Source organism: Battus philenor, unplaced genomic scaffold (assembly GCF_028537555.1).
Source record: "Battus philenor isolate CCGP_79_NKW_IND1 unplaced genomic scaffold, ilBatPhil1.0.hap1 SCAF_27, whole genome shotgun sequence".
Classification (NCBI taxonomy): domain Eukaryota; kingdom Metazoa; phylum Arthropoda; class Insecta; order Lepidoptera; family Papilionidae; genus Battus; species Battus philenor.
In genome coordinates this window covers 2,999,293-3,014,816 of record NW_027181690.1, presented here as the reverse complement: position 1 = coordinate 3,014,816, position 15,524 = coordinate 2,999,293, and the positions used below count along the sequence as shown (strand labels likewise).

The window sequence follows — 15,524 nt, the reverse complement described above, 5'->3', positions numbered from 1 at the left end:
GAAACGCACAAAAATAGCTGCTGCCGCTGTTAGGGTATTAGGGGACCAGTGTTATTAGATTAAAACATTGGGAGAGGCTTATGTCCAGCAGTTCTTTGGTTTATGATGATGACTGTAACAGATGTCATATGATAATCAGTTATCCGTAAATTAGCAAGTTTATAACTACGCATTAGAATTCTGCCTTATTAATTAGGTAAAATAAAGTTTAATTTTAATTTTCAGATACTCTACATAATACTAACGATTCTGGCACTATTGTAGCGAAAACAGTTAACGGTGTGAAAATACCAAAAATATCAAGGAGAACTAGTCCAATAAACAGCGAAAATATCACTGGCATTAGTGATTTACATATCGACTTTAATCAGCCGCGGGAGTACGACCACCACATTGTTGACAATAAAATTGATTCGACAGCGCACAGCGAACATAATCTAATGAACAGAGAAAATATAAAAGAGATCATAGGAAACTTTTCGCAAGCATCTAAAGACAAAGATTTATCAAAACTAGTCGTCAACGAACTTAAAAGAGGCTCCGAAGTCATCGGCGATAAGCTAGCTACACCCGTCTCGAATATTACCTTCACTCCTGAAAATGATACTCTGACCGCAATGGCGTTCATTGCTGGTAATCTTCTAAGCAAACTGTGGCAAATAGAAAAAGACTCAAGTCACGAATCAATAGAAACTGAAATGCTGAAACATGAAAAAATTTCCGACTTATTAGAATTGTTTAAAGAACCATTGACAATGAGGCAAGAAGTGTTTATAAAAAACGCTTTAGAAAGACTCTCGAAAGCAATCAACAAAGACAGTAAAATCAAAAATATTTCCTTATGCGAAGCACTCGTTCCCACGGAAGCTAATAACACAAGCAATGAAAATTTGTCGAGGACAGATAACAAATGTAAAGGCAAAATACTTGAAAAAAATAAGACTACTAATGCTAAAAAAGAAAATAGTACAATCCAAGCAATAACGAAAATAAATAGTGTGTTAAATTTGATAAACAAATATGAAAATATTCAAAAACATTTACATTTATTGAGAAGTAGTATTTTGTCTAGTTCAGACCGGGACCAAAATAGCAAAGAAAATGTTGATATGAATTTAAGTGATAACGAAAATAAATCTTTAAATGTTTTTGGTAATCTGTTAGAAAAAATAACCAAATTAATATTACCTAAAAAGAGTAAAAAAGCTAAAAGTTTAACCACACAAATAAGGCATTTAAATTTGTTTGGTAACTCGAAAGACATTCAAGACGAATTAAAAAATATTATTGGTATAGATGGAGATAACGTAACCTTAACTACGAAAGACAAACTAGTTATAGACTATCTTAACATATTTAAAACAAACCCCAGCTGTGCAATGAAAGAAACTTTACAAAATAAAGCAAATTCATTTCCTAATATCAGTGGCAACGTACTTGATAATATAACAAAACTATTGAAAATAAAATCGCTGAATGATCTTGCAGAACTAATGCCAAATACGTCCAAACAGAGTTTTGAACATCAATCTTTATTACACGCAAAAGAAAAAAGTCATACTACAGAACCAATTTATATTAAAAGTAACAAAACTGAAGAAGATCTACTCCTAAAAAATGCAAAAGATAAACTGAGAAACCATTTAAATGCAATATTAGACGATCTCGTCGAACTACAGAATTACAACGGGTTCCCAAATAAAGCGAACAATAAATCAATTGCCAACATTTTACCGTGTATATATAGTCTATTCAATTCTGACAATAATTCAAACGAAATATCACCTTCTAAAGAGTCAAGTTTTAAAAAGGTTATAGATATGTTTGATTCACTTAAAACAAGCCTAAAATATGGTCAAGTTTCGCGTAGAAGTGACTTCGATCAGGAAGAGACGCCTCAATCATCTAAAGTTTGGGAACGCATCATTAAAAATTTGAACAGTAGAAGTGCTCGTAGGAGTCACGTTGACGGTGTTCCAAAATCTTTTCAAAAGCTCAGAGAAATGTTCGACAGCGTTGATATATCATCTAATTCTTATAAAGATTATTTAAGTTTGTCAAGAGTACCAGCAGCTAGCCATTTAATCCTATTAAAAGTAGTCCAAGCTAGTGTTAATCAAATAACTAGCACTTTGGAGAAGATTAACCTTTATATGGGCTCTGCAGTTGACTTATCTAAAGGTGAAGAATTCGAAATACAAAGGTTCCTTGACAACGCAGCCTATAGTATCGATTTAAATAATAAAATTTTAGAAAAGTTGAAGACGTTCAAGACTAAAATGGACTTTGAAGACTCTAATAATCTCAAATTGGATAAATTTTCTGTTAACAAAGAGTTTATGCAAATGCCTGAATCAGATATATTGCAGAATCCATTACAAAAAATTCAAGCTGAAAAAATTTTGAGTACTGTTTCTGGGAATGTGGACGAATTATTACATAAAATACGTTCACAAAACTTCGGACATAGCGACAGTAAGAATGAAATGAAACCATTATCAAATTATAATAAAAATATGAAAAATTTGGAGGTTGTAAATCATCCGGAAAGTTTTAAATTAACAAGAGATCAAGTATTAAATCAGTTAATAAAGAATCGCTTACAATTATATTTGCAAATGAAAGAAGTTAAAATACCAAATTTAAATCAAGACGAAAATTATAACTTAGCAAGGAGGATCATGGTGCGATTAGAAAATGGAAATTACAGTTTAGCTAAAGAGTTGTTTAAGGCTTTCGTCGCGAATTCGGAGAGCGAAAATCTATATAGAACATTGAATAACTTTGAAGGTATAATTCAAGAGTTTAATACACTAACATTTCCTACTTAATTATCTTATTAATTGATATAGGCCATGGCTCCAGAATATGCAAATTATTATGTTTGCTGCAGTTTGAGGTGTTACAACTCAAAAATTTTCTCTTATGCTTTTAATGCTATTCATCTTCTTTAAATTTTATGACAATGATATAGTTAAAATTAGGTTTCTTTTTTTAAATTTAACACACTTTTACTTAATTTAAATTTGTCAAAGGCAGATCAAACTAAAAAATATTGGAATGATGTAGATTGTAGAGTAGATATACCTTCAATTATATATCCAGTAATCTAAGACTAAAGATAAGTAACTGATAAATCAAATCAAGTGAGAAATTATACAAAAAAACTTTTACCAACAAAGACTAAGATGTTTCTTCCAGTTGAATGTTTTAATTTCTATTTCTGATTATATTAGATTTATTAGAATAAGTGTATATTTAATGTTATTTTTTATAGTATCTTCTCTGAGGAATACAGAAGTAATGAATACGCCAGTACCTGATATAATACAGAGATCAAGAGTTAAACTAGAGGATTATCAGGAAGACAATTTGTTGAAACAATTAGTGAACTTGCAGACGATGAATGGATAACTCAATTATTGTAATTTTAAATTATCTTTTTGTATGATTTATAATAAAAGGTTTAACATAAACTATAATTTTATTGAGTAATTTTGATTCTTCCACAGGAACAAGCGCCTTCCCCCGAGGTATATATATTTATATATATATATATGTATATATGTATATATATATATATACATCGTACTTATATGCTTAGTCTTGGATCGTATCTTGCATGGATGATAAATTATTAAAACAATTTAAATATTATATAAGGATTCATGAAAAATAAGATCATATGTTTTTTAATACACATGGTGATTGATTGTTTTAAAAAGCTTTAAACATTTCAAATCTATTTTGAATCATTGGTTTATTTTTATATAAGATTGCGACAGGCCATTAACTTGTGGCAGTACATAGTACATATAGTAAATAATTATTAATTTTAATACGTAGTATTTATAATTTGAAATTGCTTTTACGTACTATTTAATCGTTATGTTATTCATTATTATTATTATCACCATATTTGGCTCCTATGGTAGTTTATAGTCCATCATCCATTCAGCACATAGACACCCACTACAGGGTATAGGCCTTCCCATCTATCTCTATGGGGGGGGATATGCCATATTCGCTAAATTCGATATCGCCACGCTTGGCAGGCGTGTTAGCGATCGCAGTGTGGTATTATTATATGTAAAGAACATTGCTGCCTTCATGGGCAGGAAACTTATTTGTGAGCAGTGAAAATCCTATTAAGTTAATGCACACAGTGAGAATTATATAAAGTTGTAATCCGGGAATTGAATACGACCGCAAGTCTCTTTTCTTACTGCTGGACTACCATGGATCTGGAGATCATGAGATAATGAAGATCATGTTAAAAGTCTGAACCAGAGATTCCCAATCTTTTTTGTGCCATGTCCCATCCTAGCCTGTCTAAAACTATTATTAAATTATATTTTAACAATTACTTTTAACATTTTAACAATAAATTATTATTGTTAAATTTTAACAATAACTTTGGACACAGGACACTGTCAGTATTTATGCTTTTTATGTAAATGTAGCGTATATGCTGCTTGTGAAGATTTATGATATATTCCGAGGTGAAATTAAAATTAAGAGAAATTTTATTCATTTTATTTCTATACTAAACAACACATGACAATAAAATATAACCCTATACAACAGAGGTATTCAACGTGATATATATATATATATATATATATATATATATATATATATATATATATATATATATATATATAACGTGTTCACAAATTTATGGACTATTTTATTATAATTTTGTTTACGGAAAGACGGATATAGAAATTCTCTTTTTACCCAAAAATTATGACATTTAGTTTTGAGTTCAACGGTAAAAGTTTCTGAAATTTTATACTAGCTTATCAATAAGATGTAAAGTAAAAAATATATTTCATAATTTTCTTGATATTACAACTTGCTCTTTGAAATTTTCGACTTCCCAGCCTTTCTGAATTTATCTCTTAGGTATCCTGGTATAATATTTTTTATCCGCATTATCGCTTTGTTAAAATCCGGTGCCGATCTTTTGTTTCTCTTTGAAACGCCGTCAAAATTATTCTGCCATTTGTGATCTTCTGTATATTGGATTGGATGACCTTGTGATGGATTAGCGTATTCCTTATCGGTGTGTTTACTTTTAAAAATGTTTCTTATCTCATGTTTCGATTGTTGTAGCAATTTCTTGACTTGATGTAAAAATGAATTTTTTTTTGTTACCAACTTTGGCGTAACTTCTGTGACATAGTTCCGTGTGTATTTGTCATTCTGTTGTTTTATAATCTCTTGAACTTTAGTGTTGATTATTTTTAAATCCTCTGAGATACGAGTTGCGTACTGATCGATCATTTCCCTGTCAGTTACTACAAAACGTCTGGTTTGAGCGAAAGTTATGGAAGCTGAAACGTCTTTGATTTTGCTTATACCCCTCATCAATTCAAGATGTAACAGTTTCATACTGAATAGACGATCAGATAAACGACTTGAGGCAACACTTCGAGTCATTTTATACCATTTAAATCCAACATCTTTCAAATTGTTTGAAATATTGTTTCGGATATGTAAGAATTTATTATTGGTGAAGTTTTCACGATAACCATTATTAATAACACGTTTTAATATTTTTTTAGAGCTCCTAGATAAAGGAGCCAAAGCATCAGTTTGGGGCATATCCCTATCAATGTCTTTAAGAATTTCTTTTATAATATCTGTTGGTGTTTTGTCAATAAATTCGTTGTCTATACTAAACTTCCTATTACTATTCCAACTGTTTTCTGTGATTTTCTTAATTTCTTCAACGATATGTAGTTTTCCCTGTTTGTGTATGTAGTATTTCATTGCTTGGATTAAAATATTAAGATCTTTTGGCAAGTCCTTGTTCTGTGAGGTTCTTTGTATTTCAACAATATCTCTGATAACTTCAAAAATGTCGTTTTGTAATTTAGATAAATACTCATTCATAGATGATGTTTTATCTATAACTAAATGATTTTCAATTTGTGGTATATATTCCATTTTGTATATCGTGAAATAGGATTTATTTAAATTAGCCAGTAAATTACGATTGTCATTTAAATTGGTTTCGTTTTTTATGTAATCTAATAAGTATACTTTTAAATTGTCTCTCATTTGTTCTAAATCTCTTATTTCGTTGCGTTTCATATTTATGATCGAGTTTAATGGATCAAATACGTTATTTTTCAGATCTTGAATAGAACGTCTAGAGCTATTTAGTGATTTACTAGCACTTTTATCTGTACTATCTATTTGCCTTTTCACTACACGTACGTATTGCCTATCGTAGATGTCATTTCCATTGAATCTTGGAGATATAAATCCTTTTCCATTAGTATCCATGTTGCTTAGATCTGTAAGAGGTAATACAATATATTAGAGGGCCTAATAATAAAGTTTTAGTTTATTGACAGAAAATAAGTTATCACCAGATTTTACAGTAGAAAATAAGCTTTATTGTAAATGTAGTAAAGATAATTCAATAAATTTATCATTGACCATTTACAAACCTTTAGGCCTGGCCTCGACTCTAAGTGCTATCAACGACTAAGAAAAGGACCAATATTTTTCCACTTTCGTACATGCAGTGGTAGTCGTGCAACAAAGTGCACCGCCCGCCAGCCCGCTGATAAATGCGTATGCGGCAAACAATGCGAATTACACAACTGCCACCGTCAAATCACTCAACACGTGTTTGACGTCAAATCACTCAACGACTGTTGAGTTATAATGACCTAATAGCACAAAACAAGATAGTTCCAACAAACTGTACAGGTTGTAGGGAATGGAGATGATAAAAGACCAATATAAGATCACCTACTCGCAAGTCTGATCAAGTCAAATTTATGACTCAACTTCCTATTAGCTCTGCTCTGGGAAAAGGATGGTATGGAAACAGATCGTCATTGATTACGACAAGGCATCTCAAGATGGACACGGCCTACAGCAATAAGATTGAAAAGAAAAAAATCATTTGTTTTTCTTCCTCTTGTAGGATTAACATTAGAATGCTCCGTATTACTGATCACTACTGCCACAAAACCTTGTAGAGTGAAAATATTATTGAACGCCAATTTATTTTTGTCGATTATTCGGAAGTTTGAAAGGTATATTCGCTGCCATTGTCACCTCGCCGTTGCTCAATATCACCTGTATAATACATGTACTTTTAAAGAAATTTATTGTTTGCATATAATTTATTATTATATATACGAACTGGATAGGTGACACTCTTCGAAGGGACACTGATCACACACCGTAGCAAGCCCTAGAATGGAATCCTCAAGTAAAGCGAAGATGTGGCCACTATAAGCAAACCTGGCGGTGGACAATCACTGCAGAAGTGAAGACAGTTGAAATGACGTGGAGCGAAGTAAAGCGCGAGGCTCAAGACGGTTTAGGATGGTCACATACTGTGGACGCCCTCTGCCCCATCTTGAGGACATAGGAATTAATGATGATACAATCTATTATATTTAGAGCTAATGTATTATAAATATATATAAAGATCTTTCAATGACCAACTAGACAATTTCCTTGTTGTAATTTTCAATTTGTTTTCCTCGCCTAAGAAGCTCACTAATCTGATGATGACTTAAATTAAAATGGATAATTTAAAATTGAGAGAATCGAAGCTCAAATACCTGATACATCCTTATTTAGGTTAGCATAGAATATCATTTTCTTTGCTTGCTCTTTATTCTCATTTCGTAAAGGTTTTTTTAAATAACGATCTTGTATTTCAAATATCTTGTCGACTGTACGTTTGAAATCGCTAGGTGTAGTATTGTCATCAGGTGTGTCCATATAGTCTGGATCTAAGATGTCTTCGGTGTGATTTTTTAACATAGGCAAATGTTGATTTGTATTGTTTGCACTTGTATTGAGATACGCGTGGAACAAGTCATCGAATTCCAAGTCAGAGTCTGTTACAGTATCATTTTCTTCGGTGGTATTAGAATCTGAAAATGTATTCGGTTAATAGAATTATAACGCCTTGTTTTTTTTATTTTAAACCTTATTTCAAGAGTTGATTTGTTCTGTTGTTGATGTACACTGTTGTATATTGGTCTGCATCCAGTGTCTTTCAAAGAATAACTACTTAAGAAGTTTATCTATTTACCTCAAGAGTGGACGCCCTACGCTGCGCTTGGGCTTTAGGATGTTGCAAGCTATGATTATATAATTATATTGCCGGGAATGGGATAATTCTTTTTTTTAATAATTATCTTATGAAACAAAAATCGTCGCAAAAACTGAAGATTGACTATATGGTCACTGAAAAAAAGAATCGTCTCTAAAGGAGTGTCAGGTGCCAAATCACGAAAGTGATTTTGAACATGCTTGTGCGCCACTGACACGACAGTTAGACTAAGTCATTTCCCTTAGTGCTACTTGAAATCAGGAGTGCATTTAAGATAATCACATCAGTCATGTTCTGCCGAACTTGCCTATAAAGAAACGCTGAGACTGCCAAAACAAAGCACCACGACAAATCTTGCAGATTTCGCTAGAGAATTAAGGAAACTAATACAGCAGTTGCGACAGGTGCTGATATCGAGGCATTGTAAAAGCAAAGTCTTCGTTTTTAATGATCTCGTATATACAAGTCTTTTTAAGAGATGCCATGGTACGAGCAGCTCCTCGTTCAGCATACTCCGGTCCACACTCTATAATCGAGAGGATAGAGAAAGTATTTAAGAGATAATGAGTAATGGAAAGCCCATTATTGTGTTCATAGAGCGCCTGTAATCGGCATACATCTTACAAGAAAGGAAAAATCCCACTAGTCACAACAGAAGTCCTGAAAAAGTTATACAATCTAAGAAAAAAGGAGATAAAATAGAGGAAGAAAAAAGAGAAAATAAAAGATGTAAGGAAAAAATTTCTTTCGCCCGTGAAACGGTGTTTGGAGAACAGTGAATTGAGCAGCCCTACATATGTAAATGATAAAAAACATCAATGCGACTAAAAAAAATTACATAATAAACATTTGTCGATTTGATTAATGAAACACACCACATGTTTAGCACAAGAAATATTGCGTATTGTCACACTACTGAGGACAATGTATTATACCTTTTAGCAGTCTGTCTGTGTCAGTCAATTATTTCGTTAGGTTTTGAATTATATTCTACATGAGACTTTATTATGTCGTGTATATTAACCGCATAAAATATTATAGCTGCCCGTGAAGTTTTTTTTTTCTGAACATTTTATGCGTCTTCTTTTATATGGTCCTTATTCATCGCATAAAAACAGTTTAAGCATATTCTATTACTCTATGTATACATCAGTGTAACATTGTACTTTATATATGAACAAAGAAGGGCAATTTTCAGGAAAATCTGGAGAAATCTTGTTTTATAACATTTGGACGTTTTCAAGAAAAGACACGATTTTAAGAATGGAATGTTTACATATCTACGTTCTCTGAGATAGAGGTTTGTTAAGTTGTGTATTGTTAAACAATTAATTGTATTTCTTTCAGTTTTTTTTTTATCTAGAATAGTAATGTATTAGATGAACTGACATATGATGTTCTATCTATGTATATCTATGAATATTCAAATTAAACCTTAAAACTAACTACAGAAAGAGCGAAGTTTATGGCGAGTTTGTTAAAAGCGCAAAGTTTTATTGGTCAGTAAATTTTACGTAAATTTTAAATTTAGCGAAATTAGCTCATTATTTTATTTATAAAAAATATCCATAAAGTTCAATGAAAATTATAGTGTAAAATAATATTATTAAGTACACAGAAATATAACATGACTCTATGAAAACAATGCAAAAAAAATACAATTTAATTTTCCTGTCAAAAAATAAAATTTAAAATTAAATGCCATTTTTTCAACCACGAGAGTTCTTCAAAAAAATTAAAAAACGAATATGTAATGTAGTAAAAAAAGAACATTCCAAATTCGGATTACTACATTTTAAAAATAATTATTATTTATTATCTGTTCCTGCAGACTTTCTACTTCCAGAAGTCATATTACAATACCAAAATAAATAATTGTAAGTTATTTCTCAGTTTCAGTAAATCATATAAAAGATATTTATTTTGCCTTATACATGTTTTCATATTTATTTATGAATTATTTTATTTCCTTGGTTTTTTTTAAAAAAATAATGATGTCAAAAAATGCTTGTCTTACTGGCCTGTCGTATTCAAAAATTAAATGATTAGTAAAACATTTAAAAACTTTTGTGCTTTTTGCTGATGTTGTACATTAAAAATAATTTTCAGAAACTTACGTATTGACTCAACGCTTTCAGTAGCAGCGTTCCATTCGTCGTTCAGAATGATTGTGTTAACATCAGCTTTGGCGGTTTTTCGAAGTCTTGTGCTATTAGCACCGTTTATAATTGATGATATCTCCTGCGATGTGAATCCTTCCTCTCTTTCGGTTTTTCTCATCTGAACTTTATTGTTAATTGAACGTTTTATTTTGAATTTGGTGTTAATTTTTGCTGTGAAAAAAATTTTTGGTGATAATTACTGCATTTTTTTTATAAAAAGTTTTACGTTCTAAAGTCTTGCGTATTATTACTGACTATATATCTTTCCTTATTCTTTTCAGCCGATAGACGATCACTGAAATCCATATACCTCTCCCAAAGAGCGCTATGATGACTGGTCATGCGTGCCATTGGAACCCAAAAGTTCTCTCCAGCGGCCATTGAACATGCGAATGATGTGCTTCGTCCATTGTCACTTCAAGCATGCACTTCTTCGAGCTACGTCGGAGGTCTTCATTTTTCTGCTTCCTTTATTCCTAGTGTAAATATGCATACTATGTATATTTACACTAGGAGTTTGATTTTAATCACGATAAGACTGGTTCCAAATCCACATGTCGCATCTTCCGATGACCATAACCTCGACTGTTCACTTTGTGATCGGACCTTCTGTCCTGCTAATGCCAGGCCGTGGTCACTACTCCAGAACCTTCACATCCCAGTGGTCATCTATTCTGTGCGATATATGGCCGGCCCAATGCCACACCAACCTGCCAATCTGCTGCGATATGCAGGTTACTTTCGTTCTGATTCAATATCAAAAAAAAAATTCTGACCTTCAATATCAAGGAAAATTCTGAGCCTGGAACATTCACTGCAGGTCATAACTCTCCCATAAATGATTGACAACAGAACATACGACCTAGTTATCGGAAGACGCTGGAAGCAGGCTGTTTGAAACCGGTACTATTAGTAATATATGAGGGTATTATTTATACCATAATAAGAGGAAGATAAAAAGTAATGTTTTACTAACATGTGTTCAAGTTCTCCATAACCTGTATGAGTACTCTGTGGTCGACGACCAGGGCAGCTTCAGCGCGACATCTTTGTGTCTGTTCACAGTTCCAAGTGCCCGTTGCGTCGCAGGAACATGTTATGCAGCCCAGACATAAGTTATCTGGAAAAAAGTAATAGTATGTGATTCATAGCTACGTACAGTTCAGTTCGTTTTTATTATTAGTTTAATTATGATTTCTTTATTGACCCAAGTTTTCTGCAGAAGGTAAAAAGGCATTGATAAAACTAAGCCTAATTCATATAAAAAAAGACAGAAAAGAAATGAAGAATTACTCGGTGTGAAATATTCTTACACATATGATCGCCTGTATATTTGTGGCATATGGCTGTATATTTATGGAACCCGAAATTCAAATTCACACAAAATTATTAACTTTTTTTTTACAACTAGATTGTTGTTTTTTAAAGTATTTTTTGATGAATATTAGCTTTAATTACTTTTTATCCTATGCAGGACGTAAGAGATTTGCAAAATTAAAAATCATAATAATTGGACCAGTTGTTCTTCAGTTATTAACGGCGTATTTAATACGACTTTTTAATATAAATTAAATATTTAATTAATATATAAATAAAATTAAATAACACCATTCCACCTATGATTTGTACCCAATTTTAGAAAGGCGAGTGAAGTTAGAAAGTGAGAAAACAGGCAGTGGTAACACAGCGGTAAAGGACTGAGACTTGCGATCGCAGGTCGCGAGTTCAATTCCTGGGATGCAAGCCTATGCAATCCACATTTTGTGCATTCATTACATAGAAATGCAACTGATCACAAACAAGTTTCAAGAGGATGTTCAGCAGTGTCCTCTGCGTACCATAATATCACACTGCGATCGTCAACCCGCCTGCCAAGCGTGGCGATTATCGTATATCCTCTCATAGATATCTTTGGGGAAAACCTTTGCCTTACAGTGGGCGTATATGAACTTAAACGACGCATGAGAAACGTGATAAAATGCGAATAAATAATATTTCTACTTACATTTATTACAAGTTGTGTAGTAGGAGATGTGCGGAATGCATTCGCGTTGACTCATTGACTCTGAAATGTTACATCTCACCTTAATAACAGTGACAATCAATTGTTAACAAAAGCTATGCTCGGAATTATTCTATGAGATCGAATCAGATATGAGGCGATCCGTAGACGAAATGTATCTAACATAGTCCATCAGATTGTAAAATTGAAGAAGCAGTAATTAAGATACTACATTAAGATACTATGGTGGAAGCCACAGACCAGCAAGCGCTGCATGAAGAGTCCATCTAAAAAGTGGACAGTGGACTCTGTTAAGGTCGTCGGAAGACGTTGGATGCAGGTCGCTTACAAACAGTCTTATTGTGGTGATTAATGCCATAGGTAAAAATAAAACACAATAATAGATTCAAATAGACTAGAATATGAATAAAAAAGTAAAGCAAACACTAAAATAAATAAAGTAGTACCAAAAACAGTGCAATAAACAGTATAATATAATATGATAATTCTAAAGAAAATATGTGTGAACAATAAATGTAATGTTGCAAAAAAAAATGTAGAATGTGGTATAAATAAAAATGTAAGGAAACCTAGAATGTAATGGTTGAGGATGGATGTATGGCTAATGGAATGAAAGAGAAAGACTGGGAAAATTGTAGAACGAAAGAAGCAGTACGACAGATAATATGATACATGAAAGAGGTAAATGATAATAATAAAAAATTATATGAATAAATTATTAGAAATAAAAGGTCCCTGTCCCACACGAGATAGGAGAACGAGAGGTCCCCAATAACGGGGACCATAAAAAAACAGTTCTATTGGAAATCTATTAAGCCTATGACCAGGAGCGGACGCTTTATGCCCTAAGGTTAGTGGAGAACCCGGACCAGCTAGCGCTGCGTGGGGAGTCGAGCTAAAAGGTACACAGAGTAACTTGTTAAGATCATAGGGAGACGCTAAATGCAGGTCACTTCGAACCGACCCTTTAGAAAATTCATGGGGTATGTCCAGCTGTGGAGGTTTTATACATTAAGGATCTGATGTATAGACCAAAAACCATTACGGGCAGCGTAGAATTTTGACTCACAATGAGGATAAACAACGCTAGGCCATTGGAAGATGCTGGATACACATAGCCAACTGGTCCTATTAAAATATAATCTATGGGGCGGATGTCTAGTGGACATTCTATGCGTTAAGGTTCTGAAGTGTAAGCCACAGACCAACACGTTCAACGTAGGGTTGCAAAGTGGATAGACGACGTTAGGTCTTTCGAAGACGGAAATAACAGGCTGCTTTCTACAGGTACTATTGGAAATTTGTCGGGCCCATGTCCAACTGTGGACGTTCTATAGCTGGTATGACAAAATTAATTGATAAATTTGCTATAGTAAAAGGAACTACACACACGCGCTTGTTCTAAATTTTAGTGGTAAGTTTAAATAAGAATTTGCAACAAATTTCACCTTTATCAACCAGGCTGAAGAGTTTAAAATCGACTGCTTCTCTCAAAGCATGGTTGGAGTTCATAGAATTATGATCTTCCTCTTCCATGATGAACTTAATCTCTCTGTAGTATTCGCATCTAACGTCGTTCATCTCGAGACAGTCTGCACCATCGCAAAGTTTGCAGTGGTAGCCGTTTGTTCGAGGGTAGAACGAGGGGACTGCTTTTGGGTAATGAAAGGCAGTCGAACTCGCTAACATTCCTGGAAGATTTTATATATTTAAATAAGTTGTAAACAGTGTAATTATCCTCCTATATGTCGCTACGTATTGATTGGTATAACTCTATTACCTTATTTTTTTTAAAAAACTAAAAAATGTTGGTTATTACAAACTTACAAAATAAGGTATGAAATATATTAATACACAAAAGGGTATAAGTTATTATTAATATCTAAAAGATTCTGGCGTTACCTCGCGGAAGTCCATCTTAACTAAGAAAGGGACTAATATATAGCTACTTCTGCTATATAGCAGTAGTTGTGTAATGTAGTGCACCGCCCGCCAGCCGAAAATATTAAATGTGTCTCTAAATTTTTTTAAATAAGATACGAACGATCTATTTTAAATTAATTATAGATAAGAATTTACTTTACTTTCGTTACAGTAGTCATAGAAAACAAAATCGGTCTTAAAAAGTGTCAAAAAACCGAATATTTCTGCATTAAATTGATTGTTAGTGTTGCATATTCTGGAAATCAGTTAGTATGAACCGAAGTCGGCATTGTAACGCGAGATATTAAAACTTTTATGGGTATAATCAAAAAGATAACTTAAGCAGTGGTTTTAAAAGCTATCTTATTCTAAATAGATAGATGTATTCGATGATTTTGACAAAGTCAATGATGCCATAGACAAAATTGAGCCAGACGATGTACCGTTGCTTAACATCGAAACATGAAGGATGGAATGTGAAAGAACAGAGGTCTCACCGAAAAGGGCGCCAATTAATAGGAAGACCGCCAAGTTGTACATAGCGGCGCGCTGGTGCGGGAACAATGGCGGATCAGATTTCGCAATAACTAGCCGTGTTTATGCAAACGTGATTTTCCGTAAGGGACGTACTTTAGAGGATTGGAAAGCACTATATTGACCTCATGATTACTTTTTGAAAATCTCACTACCACTCAACGAGCCATGGTTTCATTCGGAATATCTACAAGATCGAATTAGGAATAAGGTAATCCATCGGCTAAAGAAGATCGCGGAGATAATCCTGCAAATTATTAGGTTTAAATGGCAGTGCCGCATATTGTGACGAACAGATAGCCACTTGGGTCTTTAGATTCTAAAGTGGAGAGCGAAGCGTAGATATTAAGGAGGATACAAGATGAGAATGAAAATAAAAGATGACGTAAAAAAATTATAATTGTTAAAAAGACTCCTGGTCATGGTAGGGGAGTATAAGAGACTCCAAAACTGGGCATAAAAAAGCGGAGACCACGCACGATGACTTTATTCAGATCGTCGAAAGACTCATGTTGCAGACCGCTTACAACAGGTCTTATTTGAAATGTATGGAGAAAACCTATGTTAAGCAATAGATGTTATATGTTATGTAACAGCTAAAATAATGATAAAATTGATCATCAAAATTCATAGTAGATAATTTTCACTTTAAAGTCAGAAATTACCGATACAATAATGAATGAAAGTAAAATTCTATCTACTATAGTTTTACAAAGACATATCCTATCGTAAAATGACAAACAGGTTGATTGAATCTGTAACTTTGGCATCATCATTTCAGAAG

At 33.0% G+C, this 15,524-nt stretch overlaps 2 protein-coding genes across 2 annotated transcripts; one reads left to right on the top strand and one right to left on the bottom strand.

Moving 5' to 3' along the window:
- Nucleotides 1-440: 440 nt before the first annotated feature.
- Nucleotides 441-3,414, top strand: LOC137925663 (putative leucine-rich repeat-containing protein DDB_G0290503). Its single transcript, XM_068769137.1, has 2 exons — nucleotides 441-2,790; nucleotides 3,278-3,414. Exons 1-2 carry the CDS (start codon nucleotides 441-443, stop codon nucleotides 3,412-3,414), a joined length of 2,487 nt encoding a protein of 828 aa, XP_068625238.1.
- Nucleotides 3,415-4,851: 1,437 nt separating this feature from the next.
- LOC137925662 (GRIP and coiled-coil domain-containing protein-like) lies at nucleotides 4,852-13,972 on the bottom strand. The gene is made up of 5 exons (XM_068769136.1): nucleotides 13,732-13,972; nucleotides 11,237-11,380; nucleotides 10,216-10,431; nucleotides 7,599-7,916; nucleotides 4,852-6,308 (listed from the first exon to the last, which is right to left on the bottom strand). Exons 1-5 carry the CDS (start codon nucleotides 13,970-13,972, stop codon nucleotides 4,852-4,854), a joined length of 2,376 nt encoding a protein of 791 aa, XP_068625237.1.
- Nucleotides 13,973-15,524: the final 1,552 nt, after the last annotated feature.

What these genes read in the sequence shown, in the direction of transcription:
- LOC137925662 (XM_068769136.1), bottom strand. Translation starts at nt 13,972, where the DNA reads ATGTTAGCGAGTTCGACTGCCTTTCATTACCCAAAAGCAGTCCCCTCG. An exon ending in TATGGAGAACTTGAACACAT is followed by an intron (nt 10,432 to 11,236) that starts GTTAGTAAAACA and finishes TTTTTTTCACAG; the next exon opens with CAAAAATTAACACCAAATTC. An exon ending in CCTAAATAAGGATGTATCAG is followed by an intron (nt 6,309 to 7,598) that starts GTATTTGAGCTT and finishes TACCTCTTACAG; the next exon opens with ATCTAAGCAACATGGATACT.
- LOC137925663 (XM_068769137.1), top strand. Translation starts at nt 441, where the DNA reads ATGAACAGAGAAAATATAAAAGAGATCATAGGAAACTTTTCGCAAGCA. An exon ending in AACATTGAATAACTTTGAAG is followed by an intron (nt 2,791 to 3,277) that starts GTATAATTCAAG and finishes TATTTTTTATAG; the next exon opens with TATCTTCTCTGAGGAATACA.